At 27.6% G+C, this 18,361-nt stretch overlaps 1 protein-coding gene across 2 annotated transcripts in view; it reads right to left on the reverse strand.

The window, feature by feature from the left end:
- Positions 1-16,633, reverse strand: part of LOC129972494 (microsomal triglyceride transfer protein large subunit-like) — a 57,836-nt gene extending 41,203 nt beyond the window's left edge. For both annotated transcript variants that reach the window (XM_056086639.1, XM_056086638.1), the window contains exon 1: positions 16,292-16,633. In XM_056086639.1, the coding sequence (XP_055942614.1) occupies positions 16,292-16,328 (37 nt within the window). In that variant the 5' untranslated portion in view covers positions 16,329-16,633. The remainder of the gene's footprint in view (positions 1-16,291) is intronic.
- Between the last annotated feature and the right edge of the window lie 1,728 nt (positions 16,634-18,361).

Here is an 18,361-nt window from a genome sequence, read left to right on the forward strand (position 1 = left end):
ATAATTAATGAACACCATATATATTTCATTTGAAATATAATATTATTTTCATGCAATAATATTTATTGTATTATTATATTTACAATAGTATATTTTGTGTAATATTATTTCTAAAATTTCCGAAAGCCATTAAAGTAACAGATAACGTAACCTATTAAAGTAAGATAACAGATAAAGTAAGAATTTCGCTTAATAATTAACTAAAAATTCAAAAAAATTTCCACATTTATAAGTACATCTGTTCAAAATTTAGAATCTGTAGGTAAAATGACACGCACGCACACACACACACACACACACACACACACACACACACACACACACACACACACACACACACACACACACACACACACACACACACACACACACACACACACACACACACACACACAAACACACACTATTTTTTGTCATTAGCAAAGATTTGTCGCAAAATTTAAAACACATTATTTTTCTATTATTTGTAAAAGAATATTAAAAAAAAGAAAGAATCGCTATACCAAGTGAATAATAAAGTCATTCGCTTTGTCTCTTGACCATATCTAACTCAACTTTCCTTTCATTCGCTAATGATCAATTTTCTAATAAATTGCAACAATGAATACATTTTAATAAAGGAGTGGAAACCTTTTGAGTCCATTATTAATAACGTTTTGAATGAACTTCCGAAAAAAATATCAGGAACATTTGGAATTTATAATTTCAATTCGTTATTTATAAAGTAAATAAATAAAAGTTTCATAAAAATTATATAGAATCAACTACTGGGATAGCAAAAGTCAATAATTTTGTAAAAAAAAAAAAAAAAAAAAAAAAAAACTTTTTATAAAAATAATGTACAACATTTAATGAAGATAATGATAGTTCTTTCAAAAATTATCAGTATCTTCATTATACATTAATTTGCTCTCAATCATTTATGAAATCTTAAAAATAAAAATATTTATTATTTGCATTCGATAAAGTATTTTTTTTAAGAATAAATAAAAAAATTTCTCAAAACATTTTAACATTTTAAAAAATAATTGGAAATCTGCTACATGCTATGGATTTCTATAAAAAGTGAACATTTAAAAAAAAGAATAAGAAAAAAGTATCATATCTAATAACTGTAAAAATAATGACGTTATTCGTTCAAAAATATTTTGAGAAAAATAACAGTAGAACAGCCTTTATTAATTTAAATATGGCAAACTCTAATAACACAGTTTTTATCTTTCATTAATTCACCACAGGAATTCACTACAGGATATTACTGAGTGGGGCAAGTTCATCCGCGATTTCTGCTGTTCTGTATCAGGAAGTTATAAAATGCAATGAAAATATCTTTTATAGAAAAAAGGACTAGAATCAGTCATTTATTCAGATGACGATTTGGAATAAACTCGTCATTCATCAGATTTTCCGAGAGATCCTACAAACAAATCATCGAAACAAGTTACTGAAAGCTATTGAATTCAAGAAATTAGTGAAAAAATATGGAATTCAAGGAAATCGATTAGGAATTACAGAAAATTATTTTTTTAAGAAACACAAAATGTAATTTTTTATCCAGCATTCATATGTAAAAATTTCAAAATAAATTTCTTTCGCTATATTAATTTGGTAATAAGTTAAATTTCAGCATTATACCGAAAATGCCCGAGTTAATTTTAATGAGAGAGGTTAAATAATTAATTATAAATTCAGATGCAAAGCATTTTGAGCATAAATGTAAACAACGCAAAAATACATTATATGCTAATATCTGCTTTCGAACATTTTTATCGATAAAAATCTCAGAATACGTCGTCTGATAAACCTCTCAATGTTTTATAAGGAATATTAACAAACGTCCTCCCGCTGGTGTGGTGTGGTGTGGAGAGGGGGATGCCAGCTCAGATGTCGTCCTCGTCATCTAAAAGCGGTTCAAAATTACAAGGTCCGTCCCAAAATAGCCCTAGTGTTGCTTTACAACAGGACGTTAATATAACTAAACTAAACTAAACTAAGGAATATTACCAAACCAAAAAAATGTGGAGATTTATAATCAAAAGGCGCAAAGGTGCAATTTCATGTAAATATCTATCTCTAATCAGTATATTACTCAATCGGTTCTATGAATATTTAACAGTTAGCCTCCTTTGTGCACCAGATGGTTGGTCAGGAATATTGGCAGTGTTTAATTTCAATTAAATCTCTTATGAATAATTTGACATTCTTGGTTCTCTAAAAAGGCATTTTCAAATATCAGTAATAGACATTAAGACCATATTGTTTTAGTAGCTCTTTAATGTTTTATTTATTGTGTAAATTGATTTTACAAATGGAACCAAGTTCCATGATATCTGAATACAATTAAAAGCACAACTATCCAAATAATCTATCTCGTAATAATACGTTTCCTTTCGTAATATTATAACTGCTCGTTCTATTCTTCATATAAATCCAACAGATAATAATATTTTCTAGATGTCAACAATGGTAAAAAAAAAAAGTACGCAATTAAGTATTTGATGGAACAATAACAAAAAGTCGAATTTCATTATAACAATGAAATATATTTTTGAAAATTGTGTAAAAAGTACTTTTAACCAGAGGAAGTTGTCTCCCTGAAACTTTCTGGCATACTCTTCAATAAATGTCTTATCCCCTCTCGTCCGCATGAATCTTGAACTAAGGTGAGAACGCCTTGCATGGCACTGGCGAAAGATAGTTATGAAATATAGATCTTTGGCGTGAATCCAGCATTTTTACTGAATCTATATAATTTTTTACTGAAAATATATATTTTTGGCATATTCCTGCCGGCCGATTAACACCAAAATTTGATTAAAAATAACTTCAACTTTAGCCACAAGATCCCATAAAGAATTTTATTGATTTAAATCATTGCTCTTATGGGTTATTGGGTTTGCATACATACAAATGTAAAGAATGAAATATCTGGAACTTTTCACAGATAAGAATCTGCATTTTAAATATCAAAACATGTGTAACAAATTTTATATATCAAGCACTTTGTATTTATATCAAGTTTAGTTGTATCTGAAAAACTGAAGACAGACTTCCTGTGAATGGACATTGTTCGAAATTTGACAGAAAATTGCAAATATGGTAGCAATTTTACAAGCTAAGTTTCAGCAGTCTATTCAGATGCTATTAGAAAAAAAATGCTAAAATCTCATTCAAATTTGATGAATTAAAATATCGAAAAAATCGCTACGAGGTGCTCTTTGTCAAACTATAAAGAATATTTTCACCGAATTTGGTAGCTCGAAGTCAAAGATTCTACGTTATAGAATTCCATAACAAGCACTTATAGACATAACTAAAAACTGGTTTCATCGGATATGTAGACATTTTATAAGACTTATCTATACAGGAATGAATAGAAAACATTTTAAACGAGATTTATAAATTCTGCGTACACAGTAATATTTTTTTGAAAATTGCAATATTTGCACAGAGTGGCTCCTTTACATAAATACAATCTCCATTTACAAATGGAATTTGATTCTTTAAATTAAATTCTTAAATTACATTCTTATTCTTAAATGTGATCCACTGACAGTTTCATTTTGGGAATTATCTAAAAATAATCTCAGTCAGTACTTTTGTATTCTCATAAAATGTGAATCTTCCGTTTTTTATTTAAATTTATACGTCATCTTATTGGTAGAAGGGGTACATATTATTCAAAGAACGTTTTAATTTATTGGGATTTTATAAAAATTTGAATTCCTTATTAATTAAGAAATTTATTTTCAGCAACTTCTAAAAGATATTTTAAAATTCTATTTTATTTTCTAATTTTAAGGAAATTTTTTATAACATGGATGTGTAGCAAAGATGACTCATAAAATAGTAAATAAGACTGATAAAACTTATCCTAAATTTCGCAGTGATTCTTTCAGAATAATTTAAAGTTTTAATGTGCGGGGATTTTATAAAAATTTAAATTTTATATTTCTAAAAAAACCTATTTTCTGCAATTTTTAATAGATTTTATAAAATTCTTCTTTTATTTTAAACAAATTTGTATTCTAACATATATGTGTAGCAAAGATGCCTCGTACAATAGCTTTAATCTGATAAAACTTATTCTAAATTACACACTGATTCTTTCAAGATAGGATAAATTTAAATTTAAAAAAATTTAATTTAAATAAATTGATTATTAGTCAATAAATTTAACATTTGATTAATTAATTAATTAATAATTAATAATCGAATAAAATGATGAATTAATAGTTTAATTATTTTATTCGATGTAAATGAATTTTAACAAAGAATTACTAATTTTTAATTAATTTTTATTAAAAAAAAAATTTCAAAATAAATGCGTTCGACTATTTTAATCATAGTTTTTAGTTTCATTTATAACATATGCATAGTCGTGGCTGAACAATGAAAAAAAAATCATGAAACTGTTGACTTAAAATAAAAATACATATCGGGATATTATTTCATGATTTATCTATGAAAAAACATAAGCGGAAAATATTTTTAATTATTTTTTTATCGCAAATTATTTTTCATTTTTTTTATATGCATTCAAATTTTTAGCTTGTTTACAAATTTTCTGATGTTAAAACTCCATATCTGCCTTTTCTAGAAGGAGAAGAACTGTTACATTAAGAATAGTTTCTCCTCCTTTTGTAAACTAGGCAGAGAAACGATTGCACTTTGTAACTGAGCATGCGTAGCGGCAGAAATTCGTACTATTCTTTCGACAGTATTTTTAATCAAATCGGGCAGTTTTTCGATGCGTTTTCCCTGAATACTAAAAGCTTTAAAAGAAATGCTTTTGTATAATTGATGAATTTAAGTCTTAAGTTCCTTAATGTCTTTGCACAAGCCACTTATGATATCTAAGATCAATATGTAAAGAACCGAAGCCGAGGTCAATGTTTTCTTTGCAGCGTACATGAAACACTCAAAATTCTCGGACAACAACATTAATTTCATTTACTATTTCTGATCATTTATATAAAAAATGGCGAAGAATTCTTTAGATAAGGCCAACTATTACTTTTAGCGGATTGACCCCAATGACCTTATCGGAGCAACATACTTTATCGCTGTCTTTTACTTTCTAGCAATGACCTCTAATCTGATTCTCACATTTTTCTCACAATTTCTCTCAACCGTTTTGGAACAGTGTGGACAGAAATGAAGAATTTTATCATTGTATTCTATCGATAACTGATATGGTTACTACTAAAAGTAACTGAGTACCCCTTACTAAAAGTAATACCTGTTTTTGAATTTTTGTGTAATGCATGCGGAATTTTAAGAAATTTTAATAAGTTTAATCTGTAATAAATTGTAAAAAGTTATAAAGATGGAAATATTTTTTTGTATGCAATTGGTTGAAAGTTTTTGATTATGAAATGTGGCTAAAAGTAAATTTCTGCATAGTTTTAGGAATTTTACAAAAAAAAAAAAAAATGAATATGCTACCATATTAAGCAAATGTAATCTCAAACCTCTATATTGTAGTTTTTACATTCTAGTATACAAATTATAAGTTGGAAATACTGAGACCATCAAACAATTCAAAGGGGAGATTTGATGAACATCCTTATTTCAGAAATCCTTGAGTTAGAAAAAGCTATTTTTTTTCTTTGGGATTATTCTACAGTAGACTCCCGATTATCCGCGGGCGGGTTATCCGCGCCTGCCACACAAAGTTTTTTTTTTTTTTTGACTGATTTTTTCAAAAAGGTGCAGTTTTACAGTTATGCTTTTGTAATTACATAATACATTACAGTATTAAAACAGTACATATGTATTAATTTTTCTGTGTATCCTTGACGCCTCTCGTAAGTACAAAGCACTTTTCTGCCTTCATTAACAAAATGCATTTTAGGTTAGTTTTGAGTGATATACTAAAATATTAAGCGTTAGTGAAACATTTCCTGCTGTTTATTTTACGTTTTATTGTACATAAAACGATTTTTCAAAGTTGGAATGTCTGTTTTCTTTTTTGCTATACCCGTTTTTAGATTTTTCGGATTATCCGCGATTTTTGTTATCCGCGGCGGACGCGCCACCCAATTCCGCGGATAATCGGGAGTGTACTGTATTTGTATGCTACTAGAAGATTAAAAAACGTAATAAGATAGCCGTATGGAATTTGGCATGCGATTTTGTCACTAGATTTCTAGACATTCTTAACATTTTGAATCAAATTCGTCAAAAGATTGACTGCAAAGTTGTGAATGCAATAACTCAACTCAAAGAACTCAAGATGTCTGAATTTTGGCATGCGATCTTTGCGAAAAAAAGTTGATAATATTTGTCTAATTTTGGAATAAATCCGTTGAAGATTTGGTTCACTGTCTGTTTGACTGTACATGAGTACTTAAACACAATGATTAAAAAAATACAGAGATGATATCTAACATGAGGTCTTAATAGCAAAATTACAGATTTATATAAAGTTGGGGACACACTTGCCAAGATGAGGTGACAGAAAACACGATACATTGTGCAAATATAAGAGACAAATAATTTTAGAACAATTCCACTCGTTTAAATATAGTAAAATAAAAACACTTAGTGGCATTCGTTTTAGTGCAATAGATTATAATGTTTTTTCCAAGCTTAGATCTGGTTAATATTGAAAGATTTACAGCACTTGGACATATTATGAGTATAATTCTCTTCGGCATTTTTTTTTTATTTTTTATGTAAGTATTTCAAGAAAATCAAATTCTTGGCTCGCAAGATGAATTTTTGTAGTTTCGAAGGTGAAAAAATAAATGTCCCGACAAAATTACTAATAAATTAAAAGATTATTATAAAACTACTAATCATTATTAATTATCTAGTTTGATTAATATAAGAAAAATTGTTAATTAAATAAGATATCGAAGCTGTAATCTTCTTTGAGTGAATTAGAAAGTGAATAATCAAGTTTTTTTCTGCTATACCGAGAAATAAAGGAAAATCAGATTAAAAACTATTAAATAGTTTAGTTAATAAAAGATATGAACTAGTGTATCTGATTTTAGTAAGAGCTATTGTGATTTAATGACCATCTGAATTGCCGAGGATATTGGTTATATTTAGTTTCTGTTAAATTCTTTAGATACAATTTCATGTCCATGATTTTCGTCAATTTGTCAGATATTGAAACTGTGTTATTTAATATTTTTTTCAGATATATTTTTCATTATATGTATGAACCTTTCTAATGGAGATCAATTCTGTGGCATCACAGTGACATTGAAAACATAATCATAGATGACATTATGTTTATCTCTTAAATTTCAAGGCATTCTATCCTCCTCTTTCTCCTTCTCTCTCATCTCATCTCCTAAATTTCGTGGCATAACTTCAGTGTAACTTCATTTTTTTATTTGGCTTGTAAACTACTCAGATGAAAAGAAGAATCCTTCTTCTTTAGATTTCAACATTGGAAGAAAAGCAAGCGAAATATTTGATGAAACAATGAAGACGGTTTGAATTTTAGATAGTTCTAATTTATTGTTGGAAATTAGCCAAAAATATTTATTTTTAAAAATTGCCAAAATTCTAGAAAACTTTTCACGACTCTTATATTGGTATCATTGTTAAAACAAATTTTAAACTTTGACGAACATTTATTTTTGTGTAATTATATTTTCTAAAGTTATCGGAGAAAATCGCAAAATGTAGCTTACTTTAGAATTAATTTAAATTGTAGTTAAAATTTCAAAAAAAAAAATCGCACTTAGATGCACATTCTCACCTTCCAAAAGTTACATATTTGCCAACTTTGAAAGTTCTAGGTCAAATGGTCTATATGTAGAGTGTGAACACAGACAGAAAAATGCAGGTGCACACACAAATTCTTTTGCATAATAAGTAGAGATTTGTCAGATAGATGCGAAACAGTTTTAGAAAGCCACAATTTTCTTGCTAGAATGCTGTTATTCTGAAAGAATCAGACTTGCTAAAATTTACTTGGCGGCAGTTTTGAAAGTCATCAGTGCGAAAAATATTTTTCTCCAGAAATATGAAAGATGGTCACAGAGTAAAGACAGGGAACATGTTAATTTCAGAGAAAACATTAATAGAGAAGCTCCTGTAATAACTGCCAGGTATTTTTTCATTTATATAATTAAATTTTCTCCTACATTTCTCGTCCATTACGTGTTTACTATATTAACATTATTGTAATGCATTAAAGCAAAATATTGATAAGAAAATTGAATCAGAGGGAGAAAGTCATGGTCTCTATCTTAGCTGTTGTGCTTTTAACCAACATTATTCGAAAACAGTTAGACCGCCATATTCTTTAGTAGTGAGCTATTTGCAGTAATTGAACTGGTTGTTGTTTTCTCTCCTTCTTCTTTCTCCCAACATTACGCAATAGATGCTTTTAGGTTGTTTATACCAACAGAAGTACCCAACAATTTCTTTTTATCAAGAATTCTTGGTTCACGAAATTTTCTAGATTAATGCAAGATGGATTATGTGGCATTAATGATAAGGTACAGGATGTGCAGGTTATAGAATGATCAAATTTATAATCATCAGTGTTTATCTGAAAGCTTATTTTGTTTTGTATTCGGTAATTTGTTTCAAAATAACTACTTCTGAAAAGTAATACGTTATATTCTATAACATTCAATAAAACCATTATCATATTAATTTGTCTTTCGAAGGCTTTTGATCTTTTCCGTGTACCATATCAAGTAAGGAGAAGCCACATGATTTAAAATCTAATGAGAATCAGGTCTTAAACGACCGGTACTGGTAACAAATGTACTGGTTATATGTACTGGCCGAGGAATTACATATACTGATTGAGCAATAAATTCGAACTTTAAGTATTTTACGCAACAACATTTATGACGCCGAAACAATAAGAACAATCAACTTACAGAAACAATTAAAGAAAAGATTAACGATAAATACAAATTATTTGATAACTCAAATTAGGAATAACAAGATACAGTTAATCAATATAAAAAGATACGATAAAAATTATTCTTCAATATGGAAATTTCCACAGATTTTATTATTTTTTTCCTGCTTATTTCGCATATGATAAACTGAATGCTAATTTGTAGACATTCATATGCCATATTCGATTTAATGGATCTTGTTTGGTGACAATTCAATGTGCTGTATGATAACACTGATAACTTTATTTTATTTATCTTGAACTATTTTTGGTAAACACAGTACAGGAATATTCTTTAACATCAAATATAATTAAAGGACCGAATTTCTAAGCTCTGAGGATATAGATTCGTGTTCACATTTCGAAATATACAGTTGAGTTTCTATGAAGTTTATTAACCCTGGACTGGAAATAATGACTCTTCAATGGTATCACGGAGACAATTTCACCTTTTCTCTTAATCTATTTTTGAAGTATTGACATTTTTGTAAATATATGAAGTTAGTATTTACTTATTAAAATACTTTTTATATTAATTTTAATTTTAGTAGAAAATTGTTCTAATAAATAATTTATGATCTGTAAATTGCATTTCAGAGAACGTCAGTAAACAATTTCTTCACCAACTGATATTTGCAGAAATTTTTTTCGTTATGTCAACTGTTAATACAACTTCTACGGATGATCCTTGGGAAGCTTACCTTTTTTTCTATGGTTAAATTTGAGCTATATGTAGAGTTAATTTGCCTCGCATGTTTGAAAAACTAGGTGCTGAACTTTTAGATCTTATATATCATATAACGCCTAGTTATATGATATATAAGACACTTGACACATGGGTTCATTTCCAGAACTAAAGGTCATCCAGCATTCAATTTTTTGACAAGGGAATAATAAGGAGTTTTAGCACTTTTTTAATTTTTTGCAAACTACTTGTATCTGGAAATTTCAAACAGCTAAAAAAATTCTAAATCACTAAGAAGTTAAATATATAGTGGAACAATGTTATTAAACAAAAAGATTTTCTTTTAAATAAATCAAAGAAAATTTAACTAAAAAAAAACGAGGTAAAAATTAAGCAAAAGAAATTTTAAGGGAAAAAAAAAATGGAGAGTATAGTTTAAAAATAAAGGACGAAAGGCTTCTATAGTAGAATTTTGCTCCACTTTCAGTATGGTTAATATATAAATATTTTTGTCACAATGTGCTGGTGAAAGTTATGAACTATTTTGTCTTTTATATTTAATTTTGTATTTATTTTTCTTTAATAATTTATTTTTCCAAATTAATACTTTATTTTTACAAATAAATGAATTGTTTCATTAAAAGAGAAATAAAATTTGAATGTGAAAAAAAAATCAATCAAATAATCAACTTTTTTGAAAAATAAATCATTGTTCTAAGTCTTAAAATGTTTCATATCCAATCATTTAAAAGAAAATACTTAATTCTGAATTCAGCCCCAGCAAATTCTGAAACTTAAATATTAAGTTACCTGTAAATTTTTTTGAAATATATTAATATATATTTTTAAAGATAAATGTTGATTTTTTTTTTTTTTTTTTTTTTTGGAAAGGGAAGAGAGAAAAAAGTAATAATTGTGAAAAGCCATCAGATACAGCAAGATTTCAGCAATATGGCATTGCACCAATTCGGTCTCTTTTATAGACCGGCGCTTTCAGTAGGGTGAAAGGGTGAAGTGAAAGTCACTGCATGCTGCGATCGTGACTTGGTGCCCCATAAACAAAACGATGTTTACTTGTAATGTTACATACAGTTTCATTTTCCATATAATTTTATACATTTTATAATACTTTGTACACTAAGCACATGTTTTCCTATTAAAATGCGATTTTTAAATGAATTTATATTAATCGTTTCCAATTAGCCGGTCGAATTTTCTTCTGCTACGTTACTGGGTGTTTAGTACATACTAATTCTTTTGTGAAAATATAAAAATGGAAATTAAATGCGAGAAATTTTCAGTTTTTTATAAACATGAGAAAAATATTAATGAATGGATCAATATTCTCTTTATAGTTAAAAATGTCATTATTTATATTTATTTAGATGAAAATTTTTGATTATAAATTCGAACTTAATAAACTCAGAAGCTTGAACAACTGCTTCCTGTAGCGAATATTTTTTGTATATGTGTATTAAACTCTTTATGTAAATAAACTAATTTATTTGTAGAAATAAAGAAATAGTGTAGTAAATGCGAAGAACTATCATTTTTCCTCCATTTCAGTATTTTTTTAAAATTTCCATTTAAATAACAAAATTTTAAAAATTGAAAAAATGTTTTCTTTACTGTTGAATATAATATTGTTTGCATGTATTTAAATGAAGTTATGTTATTGATTCTTAAATTCGGCCCGAAAAATCCCAGATCTGATCCTTCGGTTTGAAAGCTAAAAGTTTGAAGTTTCTAACTGTACAAAGCACAAGACGATAAAAAATTGCAGGTTCAGTTGACCGTGAATGACCAGTTACTTTTTCTTAAAACTAAAGAATTGCCGAAGGGATTATTTTTAAACAACCAATAAAGAAAACACTGTGCTGCTAATAATGAATGCGATTCAAATTTAGAATACATGTCACGCAAATATGCTCTCCGATAACCGGAATCCTACGGTTTTATCTCAAGCCACAAAAACGGTATTTATTTATTTAAAAGAATGGGAGAACTTTATGACTTCCGTATTTCTCGGATGCAAACGCTAAATAAATATACCAAATAAAAATCGATATACGTTGAACTTAGCATAAAAAAAGATAAAACCGAAACTAAAAATGAATAAACAGCATTGGCAATTTTTAAACTAAAAGGGACAGTTATGATTCATTATCAATATTTAATACTTCTAGTGAATAACACATTTCTACTAATTAAGGAAAATGTGTGCGTATTGGTTTTCAACAGTCCAGACTTTTCGGCCTAGAACTAGAAAATTTAATTAGGAAGGTGGAGATGTGAACGTCAACTTGAAATTAAAATATTAATTAATTATAAATTGATAAAAATTCTAGACTTTCCAAGATGACTTCCGATAATATAATTGAATAAAAATAATTCTTTCAAATCTTTCAAAAAATATAAATATCTTTTCAATAATACTGATTTATTTATTACGTAATTTTTTAAAATTTTGATTAAAAAAATTATTTTTTTTGCATAATTTTTAATAATATATTTTATTGTTATAATAAAATTCAAATCGTTTTCATTGTTTCATCAAATGCTTAATCTTTTGATTTTCATCTATTATTTAAGTTAAAGAAGAAATATTCTATTTATTACTTATGAAGTTTGTATAAGAGATCAGAAAGTGAAGTTACAATACCGCAAAAGACTACGTACAGTTAGAAGATAGATTGCCTAGAAAGTTACATTTTTCATGGCACTGTATTTTCATGGAACTTTACTCTATTAGGAAGGTTTATTTAACAGAATAAACAAAACAGGTATAATGGTAATAAAATAACATAACTTTTATAAATATATTGAAATAACAAAATTAATATAAAAGAAATTAAAATAGCATGACAGGTATAAAGATATTAACATCACAATTTGATGACCAAAACCTATTATAGGTGAAATCATAAATTATACATAAGAGATTGAACTGAAATTAATTCAATATTTCCAGCAAACCAAGTCATAGGCAAAGGCTGCTGGTATTTAATAAATAAAGAGTAAATATTAATATTAAATAAAATATTTTTTATTTTTTTAATAATTTAGAATAAATTAATTTCAATAAATAAATAATTTTAGCAAAGGAACAATATTTACATTTTAATTCATTATTTGTACAACAACATAAGTAATAGAAATTAAATTCAACATTTAAAAGTTAATCTTAAAAAGTGAGAAATATTTATTGTTTATTTGATTGAATATATTGTACGGCAATGAAATCTTCGAATTCATTTTGGGAGACCTTAAAATATTAAACGTTAAGGATGTAATAAACTAAAACATTACAAAAATCAAAATTTATAAATATAATTTTTAGTTTTGATTTCAAATTAAACAAAATAAATAATAATAATAATAATATTTTAGCATTATACGAATAAAAAATATTCGAAGAGCGAGACAAAAGAATTTAATTATCTTTAAATTAAATTTTAAAAAAGTTCGAAGAAGTCAAGTTCCGGGATCTTATACATTATATTGGTTCTTTTAAAGCTGTGATTCCTCTATTAGATGATCCAGCATGTCATCTAACTGAATCGCAACTTAGATATTTCAAATGACTTTTATTTGAATTTTTATAATAAATCTTTTTTTAGGAAATGAAGTCATTTATGTATTTATTTCACAGAACATGACGTCTTGAACTTTTCTTAGTTAATGACGAAAATGAATACTGTTTAAGCTGTGACAGATGAATCATTTGGCAGCCTTCATCAGTGCACACTATGAGGCAGCACCTTTATTTAACTGGTTAATTTAATTTCATATTTCAACACATTTGTATCATAACATCATGTTGATGACATATTTTTAAGTCAATTTTTTCGAAACTTTATAGTAACATTGTCAAAATGCAAATTTTCTTATTTATTGATTAAGTTACAAGATTGTGCGGAACTCTATTTATACTTACTATTAAGGGTTAAACAGATGATTGATGTTTATATATATTGAGGTAACTAGGCGAATATAATGAAGGGAATAATTATATTTGACAAAATGATATTATTATAATTCGTAGAATTTGAAGGTATCATAAATTTATTTATTTGGCAATCACGCTCATAACTTTTTAAAATCAATTTGTCTGCCGCCCCTTAATCCACATTTTTTAGACAGCTGTTTAATCTACCTAATCGGAAATTAACCACTTTGAAATAATGAATTTCAAAACTTCGATGCTCAGTAAAGAAGCTTCATAAAATAATAATTTAAAGTCTCTCTCTCTCTCTCTCTTTCTCTTATATTTCTAAAAGAATTTTCTGTAGACGGTTGAAATCCTATTTATACCTTTTTACCAGCTCACATAAGCATTTTTCATTCTTTACTTTTACATAAGCGTGACACTTGGATCAGTATTCGAGGTTAAGCAGGTGATTATTTAAAGCGTTAATATTGTTTTGATCCCTTCTTCCAGAATTTTCTTGAAACTGAAGAACTTTTTCATTGACAGAAAAATTATTTGACGGACACTTAGCTATTGACGTACTGCAACCAAGTGACGAGAGATTCGATGATGAACACGCGAAATAATTCGAAGGTTTTTACTTAAGAAAACATCATATTTGTTTTAAGGATACAGCCAAATTTTTAAAAGGAGATGATCGATACTGATAAGATAGTTAATCAGAAGCAAATATTATTCGGCTGTAAGTAGAAGTTCAGTTTTAAAAATTCCTTTACATTATATACCAAACTATAAAATGCATGCAGGGTAAATTAAAGAAACATCGCATAAATTTAGTTTATTAAAATTTAATTAAAAAATTACTTATCAAAATGTTTATTTTCATTTTATTAAGTTTTCATTAAACCCATATAACATTTTTAAAATGAGGTTTCGGGTATTGAGTAGGGTGGACTAAAATTTCGTTTTAATATACAAAGGAGCAAACATTTAAATATTTAATTTCTATACCTAAATTTTAAAATGCCGGAGGCTTCCGAAATTTGTAAAAACCCACAAAAATTTTAAAAGATAATTCGATAATTTCACTTGAGGTAACCATGACAACAACGTTGAAGAACATTTATAAATAATTATTATCTATCAACTGATTCAAGTGGGATTTAAGGAAAGAAGCTATATTAATTTAACTATCCAAAAATTTTATCTCAAATTAATCGAAATTTAAATTGATGTAAAAACAAAGAACGGAAGTTCTTAAAAAAATGAAAAAAGTAACTTCTAAATTAGCTGTTTGAAATTTAATATTAAAAGAATGCAATTAATGATGGAAAGCATTTTGTGATATTTATCTTTATCAAATTAAATGGTTTTGAAAAACAATATATTAATGTATTAATTGTGAAAATAATTTACAACAAGAGTTAAATTGTATTATTTGCAAATAGCTTTTGTCAGCCAGCTGGCTCAACAGGAGTATTGGTTGTGCTTAATTTAAATTAAATTTCTTTCGTATACTTGATGTCCACTATTCTAGGAGTTTGTTTAGTGAAGTCGAGTCATATGACATCATTATGTCATTAAAATTGAATAATCTTTTTCAAATTGTATGTTGCCATTTCAAAGTAATGCCATTTCACTTTCTGATATCTCTTATAAATTGCTCAGATAATTAACAGAATCTGAGCAGTTTACATGAAATCGCGGTAATGAGCAACTAATGAAACTATGAAAACAGTATGAATTCCATTGCAATAATGAATTTAATTAAAAAATAAAAAAATAAAAATTTAAAATATTAATCAATAAATAAATGAATAAATGAAAAATAAAAATTTAAAATAAAATAAAATTAAAATTAAAAATTCAAAATATTAATCAATAAATAAATAAATAAATGAAAAATAAAAATTTAAAATAAAATAAAATTAAAATTAAAAATTCAAAATATTAATCAATAAATAAATGAATAAATGAAAAATAAAAATTTAAAATAAAATAAAATTAAAATTAAAAATTAAATTAACGTTTTTAAATTAAATTAAATTAAAATTTTTAAATTAAATTAAATTAAAAATTTAAAAAATAAAATTTTAAAATAAAATAAAAGTGAAAAAAATAAAAATTTTAAATTAAAAAAAATATTAAAGTTAGGAATAAAAATCAACATGATTAAAAATTTTTTTTTTAAATTTTAAAATGTTGGAAAAATTGAATTTGTACTATGATACTTCTGCAAGTTATCGTAGAAATCATTTGATTTTGGCAACCTTTTTAATTAATTCAAATTCATATATTTTTTTTTTAAAAAAAAGGGCTTTAGAATGCACATTCTCACCCTTTAAATTACATTTATTCCGAATTTGATCATTCTAGATCTAATAATTTGTTCTAATGAGAGCCGAAGCAACTCATAAATATTTCATTTTTTACGTATAGATTGAAATTTGAAATTAGACTGATCAAATAATTCGAGAAAAAAAAAGAATTTTATTTTTCAGTTATGAATTGTTATTATATATTGGCAGCGAAATAGTATTTCCTTTGGAAAGCTATTTTGTTCGTTTTTAACCACAAAATGCAAAATGGACAATTAAAAGCCTTAAGTTTATAATCTGTATTTCTATTTACAATAGTATCCCCATTTGAAAACACCGTCTGTCTAAAAACCACCAAATTATCATACCACCACATCATCAACCAGAATCATTCGATTTAAAATACTGACACATTCATCAATCAAAATCTACGATTATTAATCAAACATTCAATGAATAAACAAACTACTTACCAATAATTGAGGCTATCAACAAGAGAGTAATCCACATCTTTAGATTTATTATCCAAAGTGAAGCTTAGAATCAAAGTTCCGGTGGACGAATTGTTGATGAATTCAAATTCTGTGTTGTCAGGAAAAAACACGTGTTCCAGGGCCCGCAGCAGACGGGCGAAGAATTCTCTAAACTCCGTGTCCTGCAGATATTAAAAAAAGCTACTGCACTCTGAACTTTGACCTCGTGTGTCCAAGCAGGCCCCGAACTTTAAACTGAGTATCTTGTTTAAACCCAAAAACTGATAGTCGCAGCAATGTGTGCATGAGAAGATGATGATAACGCGCGACTGACAAGAGAAGTTTCTCTGAGTCGCCTCGCTAACTCGATTGCAGGGTTGCCGGAAGAACAGGAACAGGAAACGTGGATGTTACAATGGGAAGATTTTCGTTTCATGCTTCGATGTAGACAGTTGATTTTTAGAGCAACCTGAAAATGAGGTTGAGGTGGGTTGTATTGACTGTGTGCTCTGCAATTCAGTCTCACTTTTTTGTTTTTCCCTAGGTGCGGTTTGACTTTGCAACTACCACTCTTACTCTTTTCTTGATGAGATTCAAGGGTTTCCAACTTCACGTTCAGGAGGCTCTTATGCATTGATGCAACTAAGTCAAAAACATGGGTCAAATAAACAAGTTCTAAGATTAAGTAGGCGGCATTTTTTTTACAGAATTATAAGTGGATTTCCATTACATCGCCAGTATAAAAAAATTACCAATAATGTCAATTGGTATGTGTTACTTACTGAAATTTTATTTGAGAGATAGTTGAAACCTTGTTATAGGGGTACGATTACACAAAGCTAATATATTGCATACCATTGCCAGAGAAGCATCATGGATGACATGAGTCACAACAGTTTGAAATGTGACAAACAGGACTCACGAGCAAGGGCATTTCTATGTACTGGATACCAGCCTTTGACGGGACCATGAACACGAAATATTACTTTTTTAATTTTAATACTAAAACTCAAACATATTTTTGAAAGTTAAGAAAAAAAAAAAAAAAAAAGGAAAGAAATCTTTCGGCAAGCCGGATGGTGAGATTTAGATTCCTTTTGTACAGAGAAATATAAGGAAAAGGAATTTTACTGCCATTATAAATTTTCCTCTTTTTATTTCATAAGGGTTGAGATTATGAAAATGAAAGATGGCAGAAGAGAATATCATTAATGAGTTCTTAATGAGGTGTCAGAAGTAAAGGTTAAAATACCGGCGAAAATAAAGGTTCAAATTCATTATTTAAACCATAATTTCTAAATAGTTGCAGTTTCAAAGCAAAAGTTGTTCTTTGTAATGAGGTGATAAATAGCCAAATTTATATTTTTCATTTTCTTATCATAGGAAGTAATGGGAAAATAGAACTACGCCCCCTACCCTCATTATCATATCCATTGAATTGGATACCTATCTACGAGCTCGGCCAAGATTCTCACCTTCCTTACAATATATCCCTCGCTTGAACGCTACTTACCCTTGATATGCCTCTATAAAGAGAGAATAGAATCATAATGGAATTGCTTTCACAAAATAATTTAGTTGAATCGCCTTAATACTAAAAACATGCATGCTTTTCTTAAATATAATTGGTTTCTTCCACATGACACGGAAAAAATATGGTGCGAGAATTTTTGGACTGCTAAATTCGCTTTCAACTCCCTTCAGGGCATATTTAATGGAAATTTTAAATTTCACCTTTCGATCATTTTACACCAAGATTTTCCTTGCACAAGATGAATATTGTATTTTTTATTTAATGATTTATGCATTATGAGTTAACACATACAATATATATTCTGCAATATCGTTTATAGACCTTAAGAGTAGGCTAGGCACTCGCAAACAAGCCATTTTTATAAGAGAACACGTAGCCAGAGAAGGACAAAGGGGGGGGGGGCTCTATAAGGATCTCTCTGTCAATGAGTTAAATAAAAGAACACTCGATAAAACTGTACAGCGCATATTTAGTAGAATACATATACGCAGCAACCCAATAATACAATCGGACCTTAAAGTCCTTTGAGCATTTAT

Source organism: Argiope bruennichi, chromosome 6 (assembly GCF_947563725.1).
Source record: "Argiope bruennichi chromosome 6, qqArgBrue1.1, whole genome shotgun sequence".
Lineage (NCBI taxonomy): Eukaryota > Metazoa > Arthropoda > Arachnida > Araneae > Araneidae > Argiope > Argiope bruennichi.